This window comes from Salvelinus fontinalis, chromosome 25, assembly GCF_029448725.1.
Source record: "Salvelinus fontinalis isolate EN_2023a chromosome 25, ASM2944872v1, whole genome shotgun sequence".
Taxonomy (NCBI): domain Eukaryota; kingdom Metazoa; phylum Chordata; class Actinopteri; order Salmoniformes; family Salmonidae; genus Salvelinus; species Salvelinus fontinalis.
The window spans coordinates 12,488,611-12,504,245 of NC_074689.1; the positions used below are offsets into that span (position 1 = coordinate 12,488,611).

The 15,635-nt window shown below is 44.6% G+C and overlaps 1 protein-coding gene across 1 annotated transcript in view; it reads right to left on the reverse strand.

Annotated features, from left to right (window-relative positions):
- The window catches only part of LOC129822850 (neuropilin-1a), a gene marked incomplete in the record, with an annotated part of 89,450 nt that overhangs the window by 58,196 nt on the left and 15,619 nt on the right, over positions 1 to 15,635 (reverse strand). The window contains 1 exon segment of the mRNA XM_055881304.1: positions 5,058 to 5,239. Within this exon segment, the coding sequence (XP_055737279.1) occupies positions 5,058 to 5,239 (182 nt within the window).

Here is a 15,635-nt window from a genome sequence, read left to right on the forward strand (position 1 = left end):
CACAAGGATGCGTTCTCGGCCCTCTCCTGTACTCCCTGTTCACCCACGACTGCGTGGCCATGCACGCTTCCAACTCAATCATCAAGTTTGCAGACGACACTACAGTGGTAGGCCTGATTACCAACACCGATGAGACAGCCTACAGGTAGGAAGTGAGGTCACTCGGAGTGTGGTGTCAGGAAAACAACCTCTCACTCAACGTCAACAAAACAAAGGAGATGATCGTGGACTTCAGGAAACAGCAGAGGGAGCACCCCCCTATCCATATCGACGGGACAGGACTGGAGAAGGTGGAAAGTTTTAAGTTCCTCAGCGTACACATCACGGACAAACTGAAATGGTCCACCCACACAGACAGCGTGGTGAAGAAGGCGCAGCAGCGCCTCCTCAACCTCAGAAGGCTGAAGAAATTTGGCTTGTCACCAAAAGCACTCACAAACTTTTACAGATGCACAATCAAGAGCATCCTGTCGGGCTGTATCACCGCCTGGTACGGCAATTGCACCGCCTTTAACTGCAAGGCTCTCCAGAGGGTGGTGCGGTCTGCCCAACGCATCACCGGGGCCAAACTACCTGCCCTCCAGGACACCTACAGCACCCGATGTCACAGGAAGGCCAAAAAGATCATCAAGGACAACAACCACCCAAGCCACTGCCTGTTCACCACGCTATCATCCAGAAGGCGAGATCAGTACTGGTGCATCAAAGCTGGGACCGAGAGACTGAAAAACAGCTTCTATCTCAAGGCCACAGACTGTTAAACAGCCATCCCTAACATAGAGTAGCTGATGCCAACATACAGTCTCAAATCTCTGGCCACTTAAATAAACAGACTTATTAAAGGTATCACTAGCCACTTTAAATAACGCCACTTTAATCATGTTTACATATCCTACATTACTCATCTCATATGTATATACTGTATTCTACACCATCTACTGCATCTTGCCTATACCACACGCCATCGCTCATCCATATATTTATATGTACATATTCTTAGTCATCCCTTTACATTTGTGTGTATTTGTGTGTACACACAAAGGTAGTTGTTGTGAATTTGTTAGATTACTTGTTAGATTTTACTGCATAGTCGGAACTAGAAGCACAAGCATTCCGCTACACTCGCATTAACATCTGCTAACCATGTGTATGTGACCGATACAATTTGATTTGATTTGAAATACGATTTCAACAGCCAACTTGGGGCCTCTTTCAACATGCTTGTCCCCTGACACATTTTCCCTTAGGCTCGGTGTTTCTATTTAACATTTCAAAATGTTTCTTTAGATGGTGAAAGGAGACTGCTGTAATACCGTGTGGCTCATCGTTGGTTGACACGGCGACATTGCACATGCCTTTAACATGACTGCCTCTCTCTCTCCCTCCCTCCCTCCCTCCCTCCCTCCCTGCCTGGTCAGGATTATTAGGGACCGGGGCCTTAATGTCCAGGGGTGCTGTTCTAAGTCTGCTGAGCAAATCACTGCTGCTTATTTTCCATGTGTCGATCTGGTTGACAATTAGCCCAGTCCGCCTAGTAACTAGCTACTTCTGGGTGGACGTTTCCTCGCCTGTAGCTACACTGATAGAAGGGTTAGCGGGCAGTGGACAATTACTCTTTGGACACATAATCAAATGTTAACCCGAAGCTACAGCTGGGGGTGTGTGTCATTCATTCAAACATAAACGCACACGCACACACTCGCTCTCTTTGACACACTGACAGGCATTTAGCATGTCAACAAGCTTATGACATAATTTCCTCCTAGGTTGACCGTGAGGGATGAGACAGAGCATCAATGAGGGGCCTTAAGCATAAAGAGAGAGTTTGAGTCTAAAGTTTCTATGGGGTGTGTGCCTGTGCCAGATGTGACCTGTGCCTATGAGAGCGCTCACGAGATGAAAGCTAAACGGTCCACGTGCCCTGCATCAGTCTCCCCCTCTCCCTCACCTCTCCCCATTCCCTCCTTCTCTCCTGGGAGTTGACACAGGTGTCCTCGTAAAAAGCGCTCGCAGAGCAGGAACATGATAAACGGCTCTGGGGAGTGAAATGCGGAATGATGGGGCTTTTCACTTAAAGGTAGGGCAGATGACCTCCCTCATCCCCTCCTCTCCCCTCCTTCCCAATCCCCTTTTCTCTACCCTTCAAATTCCATCACAGTGAGCAGCATCAGGGAGAGGGGGAGGAGGGATGGAGGGAGGAACAGTGGCATGATCCCTGCCTCTCTCCCCCTCTCTCTCTTTGCCCACTTCAATGGGCCCGGCGCCAGGCTTGATGTGGCTCTGAGAGTTACAAATTGCAGAGCTGTTAACCAGAAGCATATGGCTTCTTTCAGAAGGAGGGACCTTTTCTGAGACACTTGAGGAAGACTTTAAGTGAGACAAGATGACAGGATAAACATAAAGGCTTCTAGTCAGGAAGGATGGCCTGTTTGTCTTCTGAAATCCGTCCCGGACCATTTGGGCTAAAGGGGTGGTGGTGGGAACTTGGAGGAGTTAGCTGTATCTTAGTTTTGGTGACCCTAGTGCACTCCAGCAATAGACAACATAAGCTGGACCTGTCTGTCTGTCTGTCTGTCTGTCTGTCTGTCTGTCTGTCTGTCTGTCTGTCTGTCTGGCTGTCTGTCTGTCTGTCTGTCTGTCTGTCTGTGTCTCTCTCTCTCTGTGTCTCTCTCTCTCTGTGTCTCTCTCTCTGTGTCTCTCTCTCTCTCCCTTTCTCTCTCTCTCTCTCTCTCTCTCTCTCTCTCTCTGTGGAGCGAGGCCGACAATTTACTGCCCATTAAAGAAATAGCCCGGGCTAATTAAGATCCCTGGATTGAAAAACCAGTGTGTGTGTGAGAGATGTGGAGGACCACAAACAACCTGTTTTTCTCCCCCCAATTATACATTCCTCTGCTCTGTTGACTGCACCGCTGATGAGAGCCAGGGCTGCGCTCCAGGTTCCTCACAGAGAGTCTAGGTGTCTATGCACGTGTATGTACCCTGTTTCTCATCTGACCTTGACCCCTCATTTACCTCTGAAAGAACACAGCCCCCATTGCCTGAAGCTGCCCTCTAACCACAAGTCTAGTACTGTATAGATACTGTAATATTCCTCCATTCAGGCTCATTAAGATGCACGGCATTCCTTGCATTACTTCCCCAACGCTATCTCAACATCTGTGTATCATGAAGTTTACATGTGTTAGCCAACACAAATCTGCTGACGCGTATCTGGCTAATACCACCCCGGTGTTGATACGCTTACCTAATCAACGAGCTGGCTGCTCTCTAAACCAAAGGATGGAGGCTAATGTTCCGTTCCAAATGGAAACCTATTCCCTATATAGTGCACTACTTTTGAGCAGAGCCATATTGGTCCTTTTCAAAGGTAGTGCACTAAATAGGGAATAGGGTGCAATTTGGGACGGATCATAAGCATCCATCCTTTGGTTTAGAGAGCAGCCAGCTCGTTGATTAGGTAAGCGTATCAACACCGGGGTGGTATTAGCCCGATAGCCAACACAAAGCTGCTGATAATAACACATGTAAACTTTTATTTATTAGGATCCCCATTAGCCAACGCCAATGGCGACAGCAAGTCTTACTGGAGTCCGACACATTTGGTTTAATTGATCTCAGAGCCTCCGCCTTGGCGGCACCCGGCTCTGCTGTAGTCAAAACACAACGTTGGTTTCAAAGCTAAACAAGCTTCTGTTGCCTGGCTGCCACAGAAGAACCGGCCCGGTCCTGACGGCACAACCATGATGCCAGCTCTACAGGGGATGGTCCTGGAGCAAAACATCCCACCAAGAAGACAGCATCCTGGGTAATCTCCAGTAGGCTCCAATGACATATTCCCCTCTCAGTGAAAACACATCTGGATATCAATATGATATATTTCTCCATATCGCAACGCCCTATACTCAGCACTTCTTCCCCCCATCCCTCGTAGCCCAGGGGCCCTAACACAGCTCATTTCTAATCAGTCCTTTTAATGGATGAGACTGGGAAACACCTCCTCAGAGGAATGTGCTGTGCACAATTGAACTGCCTCATCAACAGGGAATGCTGCACTTCACTGAAGTGTGGGGAGATGTGTGTGAGGCAGCTGGCGTGTGGGCGCATTGACATCAGATCAAAGGGACACACACGCACGGATACACACACATAGCCTACGCCTGCACACACACACACTTCAGAGATTAAAAAGAGGGCCTTGTCAGGGCTTCCATCTTCTCTGAGTGTCTGGGTCATCCCATAGACTAGCTGAGGGTTAATTAATCAGAGTGGAGTCGGCTCGCTGTTGCACCTGTCTGTGTCCTCCCTCCCTCTCTCCCAGTCACTCAATGGAAATCCTTTCCCCAGCCCTCCATAAACACAGGAAGCCACGGCAACAACAGGAAGCTCTGCCTCTTGTTGTGTGATCTTCAGATAAGGAGGAAGAACATCCCATGATAGTATTGGTGAAAACAAGACTGGGATTGTATCGTTGAGGAAGGAACTTCTCAGGGTTTTTTGACGACAGCTGAATATATGAATTTGAATTCAGCCTATCAGAAGCAGGACACCACTGGTGACTCACCCTCTCCACTTAACCATGATGATGCGGAGTCACGTAAACAGTGGAAGAGGACATTTCTCAGTCTGGATGAACAGAAATCCTCATATGTCTATGACTACAGTAAGTCTCAGAAGTACTGCAGAAAACATTCAGTTGCAGATGGTTTATGGAGAATATTTGTGTTTGTATTTATTAAGGTTCATGATTAGCTGCTGCAGTTATATACACATGGTGAACATTATTCATCTGTTTGTGCGGATCCTTATTGTTTAGCATATGTAATACCTTGATGCATTAAGCAGCAGGACCAAATGACAAGCAAACCATGAAACGAGGAGAAACATCCTCTTTCTACTAATTATACTCATGATTAGACGTCTCGGCCTCCTATATATCATCCCTCGTCTCCGAAGCGACGTCCCGAGCTGTGTGTGTGTGTGTTTGCTGTGTGTGCGCGTGATGAGATTTTGTGATCGTGTGTGTGTGTGTGTCTTTCATTCACTCGGTCTCCTCTCACCTGTTTTGAAGATCTCATAGCGGATGGAGAAGCCTGCTCCATGGGTCTCGTAGTCGGACACAAACTTGATGTAGAGCTGGTTCCCAGAAGACACCACGGGTGACGGGGCGATCTTCCCACAGTACTTCCCCACCAGCTGACCATTCTCATCCACGCCGTCACGCACCTCCACATAGTCATACCTGGACAAAGGAAAAAGAAGAATCTGTCACATGTTGTATTGGGTAGGTATTACACACACACACATACACACAACTAGTTGGAAATGATGGACCAACAACCAAGTTTATGTTTTGATAGTTGCTCCTCCCTAATGCAGAGAAAACATGCTGCAGTAGTAATGAGATCTACAGGATAAACCCAGGAACCGGCGGGCAGGTCCACATTCCCTCCACGTGGCACAGCTCCACGTTGTTAGATAATGCAGACACTGCAGAGATTCTAGAACAATGACTCCCGGCTGTACTAAGTCTAGGTTTACACAACGCTGCTCTGGTGAAGCTGAGAGTGTGTGTCCGGGCTGGTCTTCTCCCTGGTAAAGAGACAGATGCCTGAAGAGAGAAGTGTGTGTGGGATTATATTTATTATATCTGGTGTGTGTGTGTGTGTGTGTGTGTGTGTGTGTGTGTGTGTGTGTGTGTGTGTGTGTGTGTGTGTGTGTGTGTGTGTGTGTGTGTGTGTGTGTGTGTGTGTGTGTGTGTGTTTGAGTATATTACGTCAGTGATCGTGTTATACTCCTCGAAGGTACAGTGGGACCATCAGAAACAGGTGAAAATGCAATCAGGCGGCAGCCACATGTGCGCACACTCCAAAGCCTACTAAAATGCAATTTCAGACGCAGGGCTATTGACGTGAGGCACTGGCTAATTGAGTCAGCACGAAGCTTTACGACCAGGGAGGAAAGCGCCTTCCGAATACGAATGGGTAGCAACGGGAGCCAGGCCACACACACACATTGTGTGTGAGTAACATAAGATGGAGTGTGTCGAGGCAATCTGAATCTGAGCGATGGGTGGTCTGAATGAACACAGCCTAAGGTGATCTAGAATGATAAACAAAGTGTGTGTGTGTGTGTGTGTGTGTGTGTGTGTGTGTGTGTGTGTGTGTGTGTGTGTGTGTGTGTGTGTGTGTGTGTGTGTGTGTGTGTGTGTGTGTGTGTGTGTGTGTGTGTGTGTGTTTATGCCTATGTGTGTATGCATGTGCTGGATAGATGAATACGCCATGCTTTGTTTTCATTGTGATTGACAGGCAGAGTGCAGTAAGGGGAGCTGTGTGGGTTCAGGTTACCATGGTATTTAATCACCCATAACGCCCATTCCCAATGAATTCAGCTCAGTGGGGCACTTATCTAATGTATTCCTGCTCAAACCTCATGACCTGCTGTCTTCTCCCTCCAATCCTCCTTCTCATTACTGTCAACCATTAAAAACACATAACCTAGACCCAGCTACTTAGTGCATCCGTACACACACCACTAGCTGGCGCAACCGCGCACCCCAACTTTGCTAAAATATGTGCCTCCTAGGCATACTCTAGAAAGGGTCTGCTTTCTCAGTTTGGCTACACCCCGATCCCCAAATTACTGTCGATACACTTTCACCTCAACAAGTGAAGGTAGGTCAATTCACTTAATGCTTATGGTATTTGCACAATAGATGACTCAGGCTACACTCTGAGTGATGGATTGGAAAAGGGGGCTACCCCTCGGGTGGAAGGAGACAAGTATCCACATGATCCACCCTCCACCCCCCTCAAATGGTTTCTTTCACCTGCTTTGAATTACACTTAAATGGGGGGTATTTGTGAAATGTTAAGGAAGGCACCACGGGCGACACAGGAGAGGGGAGCACACACTGGATCATTAGAAAGTGGTTATGGCAACCTGCAGCTTATCAAGATATGATCTCAGAAAGAGGCCATATCTACTGTAAGCCATATGTTTCTGTGGTGTGGTGTACAGTTTTGTTCAGTATCCCCTTCTGTAATATTGGGCTCTCTCCTCTCTCTGCAGGCTGAATCGGACCTTTCCATTCCGCAGCTCACAGCACAGAGGGCATCAATCTTCTGCAGCACTATTCTGTTGTGTTCTATCTATAATTCACCTCTCTTACTCGGGTCCATCATCGGAAGCCTCAGAAGACCTGATAAAGACGGCGCAGTGGGAGAGAGGATGTAGACGGAGGGATGGAGTCGATTGAACGAGGGAATGGAGGATAACGCGCCCTGGGGGCTTTCTGTCTGCTTACGAGGGAACAAAAAAAGACTTCTTCATTGCTTCAACAATGTCTGGCCCTGGGCCTTCTGTTAGCCGGGTGGTTGTGTTTCAGCAGGTCTATAGGCACCGCTATGATCTGATCTGAGAGCAGTGGTTCTGTGGCCTAGCCCAGGCTGTCGTCATCTGGAAGGCATTATAGGATCGTTTGCAAGGCTGAACAACGCAAAGCCCCAGAACAACTTTCGATTGACAGACATATTAACCTTGTACTGCAATGGGTTAAATCAGGGTCACACAGAGTGATTCTTGGTAGTCTTATACAAATCTACTTTGAAACAAAAGTATACACCTCACACACATGGTTATGGGCTTAAACAAATAAGACACCTGTACCATGTCAGTTATAGAGTTGAGTTTGCATCCCAATATTACACTTTATATACAGACACAGAAGACTGAAATATAACAAAACTGTTTGACATAGAAACACTGGATTTTCAGTGTGTTTAAAAAAATACATGTTTATTCATTATGAAATGATGTGTGTGTGTGTGTGTGTTTGGGAGCCCTCTGAAGTGAGGGAGGTCCGTTAACAACAACCATAATGTCTGACCCAAAGACCCAGGACAGACAGACGCCCTTAGAAGGGAATACCGTTCTCATCCAAACACAGTGATGGTGGCCTACTTTTTAAGCTTGAACAGTCCTCCTGCTGCCCTCGATTCATCATTTCATTTAAAACTCTCCTCAGGCTCCACAAAGTTACATTTGGACCCCCCCCCCCCCCACACACAGAGACAGTATAATAATTTGTTATGTTATATGTTGTCGTTTTCCCCCTTATAGACAATAGGATCCAGCTGAATCATGCCCCAACCATAACATTTCATTAATCTGTCTGCTCCACTCCAGCCTGGATGTGCCTCCCACAACACTAATAGTGAAAATGGTCTGCCAATCCAAAGGGGAAATTAAAAGCAAAAAGGGATGAATCTAATTCTCCCCGACCATCGCTTCAGCGCCTCCAAATGTATTACCCTGCCTTCTTACTGCGGGGAGCGAGAGAAAGCAATCCTGCTGTGTCAAACGGGAACATTAACCCACCTCACACAACCCAAGAGGAGGCGATGAACCACAGGCTAACAATATAACACAGTTTAAACTACCTTCAGCTTTCCCTTTTAGAAATGATGATCTCTCTAGCTCTATATAAAAAAAGCATATGATGTGGTTATGAAAGATGGGATATGATCCTGGTTAATAAAGAATAATGTTATAAAGCGCTGTTAAAGCTTGATATAATAGGTTATAGTTCTTTAAATCAGGCCCATTTAGAAACATAAGTCCATGACCTAGTAGAAAGCTATAAAACAAATGTACAAATGTTATTTTATATTCTTTCCCTTGGTAGAACTGTGTCACAGCAAACTGTCAAAGATTACGTCCAAAATGGCAGTCAATTCCCTACAGTGTATAGTGCACTACTTTTGACCAGTGCACATGGGGCGCCATTTGGGACGCACCTTAAGTTTGTTCTCTAGTGTTTCTTTTTCTAGACTAGGGCTAATTACCACACCAAAAACATGTCACCTCCAAACATTACAAAAACAATTCTCAGTGTTAAAACAAACTAAAGTGGTCCAAACAACAGAACTGAGCTGGGACAGCTCAGTGCAGTGAGGCCTATAGGTTGCGCCCTAAATGGCACCCTTTTCCCTATATAGTGCACCAGTACCCTATGGGCCCTGGTCAAAAGTAGTGCACTACACAGTGAATAGGGTGTGATTTAGGATGCCGCCTCAGATAGTTCTAGATGGGATTTACAGGAAAAGCCTGTTGTCAGCTGTCCAAAAATCCGCGCTCTGAGATCTAAAATTCTGCTCAAGTGCTAGCGAGACGTCAGAGCTAACAAACTGTCACTCAGGACTGGAGCATCACATCATTACTGTTTCTACAAGGGGAGGGGGGGGGGTACGTCCCCTTCTTTTTCCGAGCGTGAAGGGGACGTACCTCACCAGGTCAGATGGACTGTGCTTACAGCTTTCCTCCAGCATGTGACATTCATTAACCCACAACTATAATAATAGTCTCACCCAACCTCCTTCCTCCTCTCCTCCCCTCTTCCCTTCTCAGGTCTGTAATGAACTAACTGTCAGTTGCTGAGTCTGACAGACAAGGAAGGAACAGGGTGGGCAGCAACAGACTCTACATTTAAACGTCCGACTCCGTCTCACACTAATCGAGTTATTAACTTTGTGATTTCAGACTGCCGAGTAGCCAGGGTAGGAAAGACCCACAGTTCACTGAGCTGAAATGGAAACTTGGACGTGAGACATCAAGGGTGTCTCAAGCAATCAGTGGCTTTTTATAGCTTCTTACTCCAACAGTCCTGCATTCAGCCAACGGGAGAGAGTCGGGAGAGATTAGTGCCTAACCAAGTTCCCTTAGAACCGCTGTGTGTCTGTGAGTGAGAGAGAGTGTGTGTGTGTGCGTGTGTGTGTGTGTATGGGAATGTGTGTGTGTGTGTGTATGGGAATGCGTGTGTGTGTGTGTGTGCGGGAGGGTGTGTGTGTTTGTGTGTGGGAGGTGTGTGTTTGTGTGTGGGAGGGACCCACCCAGTGGTGGAGGCCACCACCATCACCACCATTCTGAAGAATGATTAGAACCGAAGTGTTTAGAAGTGGGCTAAGGAGGGGAGAGAGGAGGAGAGCTTCTCTTTTGGGCCTTATACCATGCCACATGGCTGCATAAGATCCTCCCTACACAAAGTCCTCCACAGCTGCATCCATCAAGGCTTTTGCGTGTCACTCGTTCTGGCGAGCCTAGCTTGGATCAGCCCGGCCCAGCTCATTGCAAAGCCCAGCCAATGTCATATTTTTAGACGCGACTGGTTGGTTTTGATTTTTGCGGCTGCTTCTGCAATTATCATTATCATTGATGGATATATCATTATCAGATCATTATCATTGATGGATATATCATTATCAGATCATTATCGTTGATGAATGACATTGTTGAGAGATCCTGCATGCGTTCTACCCAACAATCAGTTGAATGAATTTGGTTATTTAGACCCAAATATTGCATCTCAACACAACGCTCCTTTATTAGGAAATATGAGAGAGAGAGAGAGCAGACAGAATGTGGAGAGGAGTTAGTTAGCCTTAGGGGGTTGCTATCTGCGAAACTTGGCGTTGGCTCACGCTAGGGTAAAGGAAGGTATGTGGGGGAGGGGGAGAAAGACAGCTAGAGGAATAGAACCAACCACTACTGTTAGCGAAGGTCTGTAAACCTCATGTCCTTGTCGTACGTGCAAGGCTTTGTGTTGTTTGCTGTTTTACCTTCTCGTAAACGACGAGGTATGTTCCCGCTTTCTCCCTAGGCCCTACAGAAAGCCCAGAAGACCAAAACAGATCAGTACCATATTGCTGTACCATAACTGCTGTTATGAGCTCACCAGATCATTACACACACAAACCGTAAGCCATGACAAGTCACGATAACGTGATTATAGATGGTTTACTGTAAGACCAATAGGAACTCTAGTTGGACTGTGGAGTGAGATTTCAAGGAAAACTCCACCCAAAAACGACATTTTTGGTATTTGTTCCATCAGTCCATTGTTGGTGTAGTCCCAAAATATTTTTCGGGTCAGCAATCAAGTTTGCAAGATACAGAACTTTCAAAATACAGAAATACGGTCGGTATGATAAAGGAATTTTCGTTTAGCAGAGGTCAATAGCTGTGACTTGCGTCAAGTGCTGAATGACATTCTGACATACAGTGGTACATACATTTTAAAGTGCGACTGAATGAGGTGCATACAACTGTCAGAGAAACAGTTTGTCTCATGGCATACAGACACATACATGCACTTCAAGGATATATTAAAGACATTATGACCAGTCGTTCCACTAGTCATAAATCAATCGTTGGATAGGCTTGAACTTAAACTTGATCTAATTGTTTAATGTGTAGAGCTCTTTTTGGAGACACGCTCAAAGGCTAGCTAAATGCCAACAAAGAGAAAACCTGTATTCCTTTTCAGCCTAGAATCTATTTCCACTGTCTATTCATGGGGTTAAACATTTAATGGAAGCAATAATTGTAGTAGTGTTGCGAGAAAGTGTTAAAGTGCTGGTATTTTGCACTCATTACGATCCCTTCATTTTCCATAAAACATCTTGTTATCATGAATAAAACAGGGATGAATAACCACAATTAATTAGAGAATCGCCCTGGGCAGAATGGAAATATGCATTTAGCACTTTTCCCTTTCCAAGTCAGCTCCTGAAATTAAATACCATGCATATTTGTAGAAGAACATGTTTATGAATATTCAGGTAGTCACATTGCTGTTACTGAACATCCAAGCAGATTGTTTTCTAGGAAATGCATTATAACATTAACTCGGGGTCGGGTGACAGTAAATAACCGACTAAATTACTCAACAATCCCCACATACTGAAGTCTTGCCTCATGTCTTGCAACATGGCCTACAGTGCCTTGCAAAAGTATTCACACCCTTGTTGTTTTTCCTGTAATTTAAATAGATTTTTATTTGGATTTCATGTGATGGACATACACAAAATAGTCCAAATTGGTGAAGTGAAATGAAAAATATAACTTGTTTCAAAAAATATATATATTTTTAAAACTGACAAATTGTGCATGCATATGTATTCACCCCATTTGCTATTAAGCCCCTAAATAAGATCTGGCGCAACCAATTACCTTCAGAAGTCACATAATTAGTTAAATAAAGTCCACCTGTGTGCAATCTAAGTGTCACATGATCTGTCACATGATCTCAGTATATATACACCTATTCTGAAAGGCCTCAGAATCAGCAACACCACTAAGCAAGGGGCACCACCAAGCAAGCGGCACTATGAAGACCAAGGAGCTTGCCAAACAGGTCAGGGACAAAGTGGTGGAGAAGTACAGATCAGGGTTGGGTTATAAAAAAATATCTGAAACTTTGAACATCCCACGGAGCACCATTAAATCCATTAATAAAAAATGGAAAGAATATGGCACCACAACAAACCTGCCAAGAGAGGGCCGCCCACCAAAACTCACAGACCAGGCAAGGGGGGCATTAAATCAGAGAGGCAACAAAGAGACCAAAGATAACCCTGAAGGAGCTGCAAAGCTCCACAGCGGAGATTGGAGTATCTGTCCATAGGACCACTTTAAGCCGTACACTCCACAGAGCTGGGCTTTACGGAAGAGAGGCCAGAAAAAAAGGAGGCATGTGGGAAAAAGAGGCATGTGGCAAGAGGCAAGAGGCATGTGGGAGACTCCCCAAACATATGGAAGAAGATACTCTGGTCAGATGAGACTAAAATTGAGCTTTTTGGCCATCAAGGAAAACACTATGTCTGGCGCAAACCCAACACCTCTCATCACCCCGAGAACACCATTCCCACAGTGAAGCATGGTGGTGGCAGCATCATACTGTGGGGATGTTTTTCATCGGCAGGGACTGGGAAACTGGTCAGAATTGAAGGAATGATGGATGGTGCTAAATACAGGGAAATTCTTGAGGGAAACCTGTTTCAGTCTTCAAGAGATTTGAGAATGGGACGGAGGTTCACCTTCCAGCAGGACAATGACCCTAGGTATACTGCTAAAGAAACACTCAAGTGGTTTAAGGGGAAACATGTAAATGTTTTGGAATGGCCAAGTCAAAGCCTAGACCTCAATCCAATTGAGAATCTGTCTTATGACTTAAAGATTGCTATACACCAGTGGAACCCATCCAACTTGAAGGAGTTGGAGCAGGTTTGCCTTGAAGAATGGGCAAAAATCCCAGTGGCTAGATGTGCCAAGCTTATAGAAACATACCCCAAAAGACTTGCAGCTGTAATTGCGGCAAAAGGTGGCTCTAGAAAGTAGAGGTCGACCGATTATGATTTTTCAACGCCGATACCGATACCGATTATTGGAGGACCAAAAGATACCGATTAATCGGCCGATTTAAAATATATATATATTTGTAATAATGACAATTACAACAATACTGAATGAACACTTATTTAAACTTAATATAATACATCAATAAAATCCATTTAGCCTCAAATAAATAATGAAACATGTTCAATTTGGTTTAAATAATGCAAAAACAAAGTGTTGGAGACAGTACAAGTGCAATATGTGCCATGTAAGAAAGCTAATGTTAAGTTCTTTGCTCAGAACGCATGAAAGCTGATGGTTCCTTTTAACATGAGTCTTCAATATTCCCAGGTAAGAAGTTTTAGGTTGTAGTTATTATAGGAATTATAGGATTATTTCTCTCTATACGATTTGTATTTCATATACCTTTGACTATTGGATGTTCTTATAGGCACTTTAGTATTGCCAGTGTAACAGTATAGCTTCCGTCCCTCTCCTCGCCGCTACCTGGGCTCGAACCAGGAACACATCGACAACAGCCACCCTCGAAGCAGCGTTATCGATGCAGAGCAAGGGGAACAACTACTCCAAGTCTCAGAGCGAGTGACGTTTTAAATGCTATTAGCGCACACCCCGCTAACTAGCTATCCATTTCACATCGGTTACACCAGCCTAATCTCGGGAGTTGATAGGCTTGAAGTCATAAACAGCTCAATGCTTGAAGCATTGCGAAGAACTGCTGGCAAAACGCACGAAAGTGCTGTTTGAATGAATGCTTATGAGCCTGCTGGTGCCTACCATCGCTCAGTCAGACTGCTCTATCAAATCATAGACTTAATTAAAACATAATAACACACAGAAATACGAGCCTTGGGTCATTAATATGGTCGAATCCGGAAACTATCATTTCGAAAACAAAACGTTTATTCTATCAGTGAAATACGGAACCGTTCCGTATTTTATCTAAAGGGTGGCATTCCTAAGTCTAAATATTGCTGTTACATTGCACAACCTTCAATGTTATGCCATAATTACGTAAAATTCTGGCAAATTAGTTTGCAATGAGCCAGGCGGCCCAAACTGTTGCATATACCCTGACTCTGCGTGCAATGAACGCAAGAGAAGTGACACAATTTCACCTGGTAATATATCCTGCTAACCTTTCTTTTAGCTAAATATGCAGGTTTAAAAATATACACTTCTGTGTATGGATGTTTATGGTTAGGTACATGTTGGAGTAACGACAGTCCTTTTTCGCGAATGCGCACTGCATCGATTATATGCAACGCAGGACACGCTAGATAAACTAGTAATATCATCAACCATGTGTAGTTAACTAGTGATTATGATTGATTGATTGTTTTTTATAAGATCAGTTTAATGCTAGCTAGCAACTTACCTTGGCTTCTTACTGCATTCGCGTAACAGGCAGGCTCTTCGTGAGGTAGCTGGTTAGAGCGTTGGACTAGTTAACCGTAAGGTTGCAAGATTGAATCCCTGAGGTAAAAATCTGTTCTGCCCCTGAACAAGGCAGTTAACCCACCGTTCCTAGGCGTCATTGAAAATAAGAATGTGTTGTTACCTAACTTGCCTCGTTAAATAAAGTTGTAAAAAAAAAAAAATAGAATAAAAAAATATATATTGGCAAAATCGGCATCCAAAAATACCGATTTCCGATTGTTATGAATACTTGAAATCGGCCCTAATTAATCGGCCATTCCGATTAATCGGTCGACCTCTACTACAAAGTATTGACTTTGGGGGGTGCACGATCGAGTTTTCCGTTTTTGTGTCTTATTTCTTGTTTGTTTCACAATAAAAAATATTTTGCATTTTCAAAGTGGTAGGCATGTTGTGTAAATCAAATGATACAAACCCCCCAAAAATACATTTTAATTCCAGGTTGTAAGGCAACAAAATAAGAAAAATGCCAAAGGGGGTGAATACTTTCGCACGCCACTGTATACTGTACTGTACAAACCAAACCTTGGATAAATTCCACAACAGAGTAACTAGCAACCTTGTAAAAAAATAGAGAGAGAGAGAAGATTGGAAATTTGAAAAGAAAAGAAAGAAGGAAGAAAAAAAAGACGATAAGGTAGACACAGACAGTAGCAGAGTAGCAGGTCCTCATATTGTCTGTGTCAGTGAGCCATTTCTGGGGCTATTACTGAGAGGACAGCTCCCATTTGTCCCACCTTGATATCTGAGAGGGCTGTGATAAAAGAGAAAGGAGAGGAGCGGAAAGAAGAGGAGAGAAGAGAAGAAGAGAGAAGAGGAGAGGGGCTATACTGCAGCACGGTTTAGATCAGGGCTGGATTTAGCCTTTTGGGGTCCCTAAATATGATTTTGTTGGGTGCTACCCTGACAAAACATTTTAGTGGTCCCCCTATTGACGGCGGATGTGAGTTTTAAGGTTAATTTCTTCCAATTCTATATTTTTTTGCCACGGAGCGTAGAGAAAA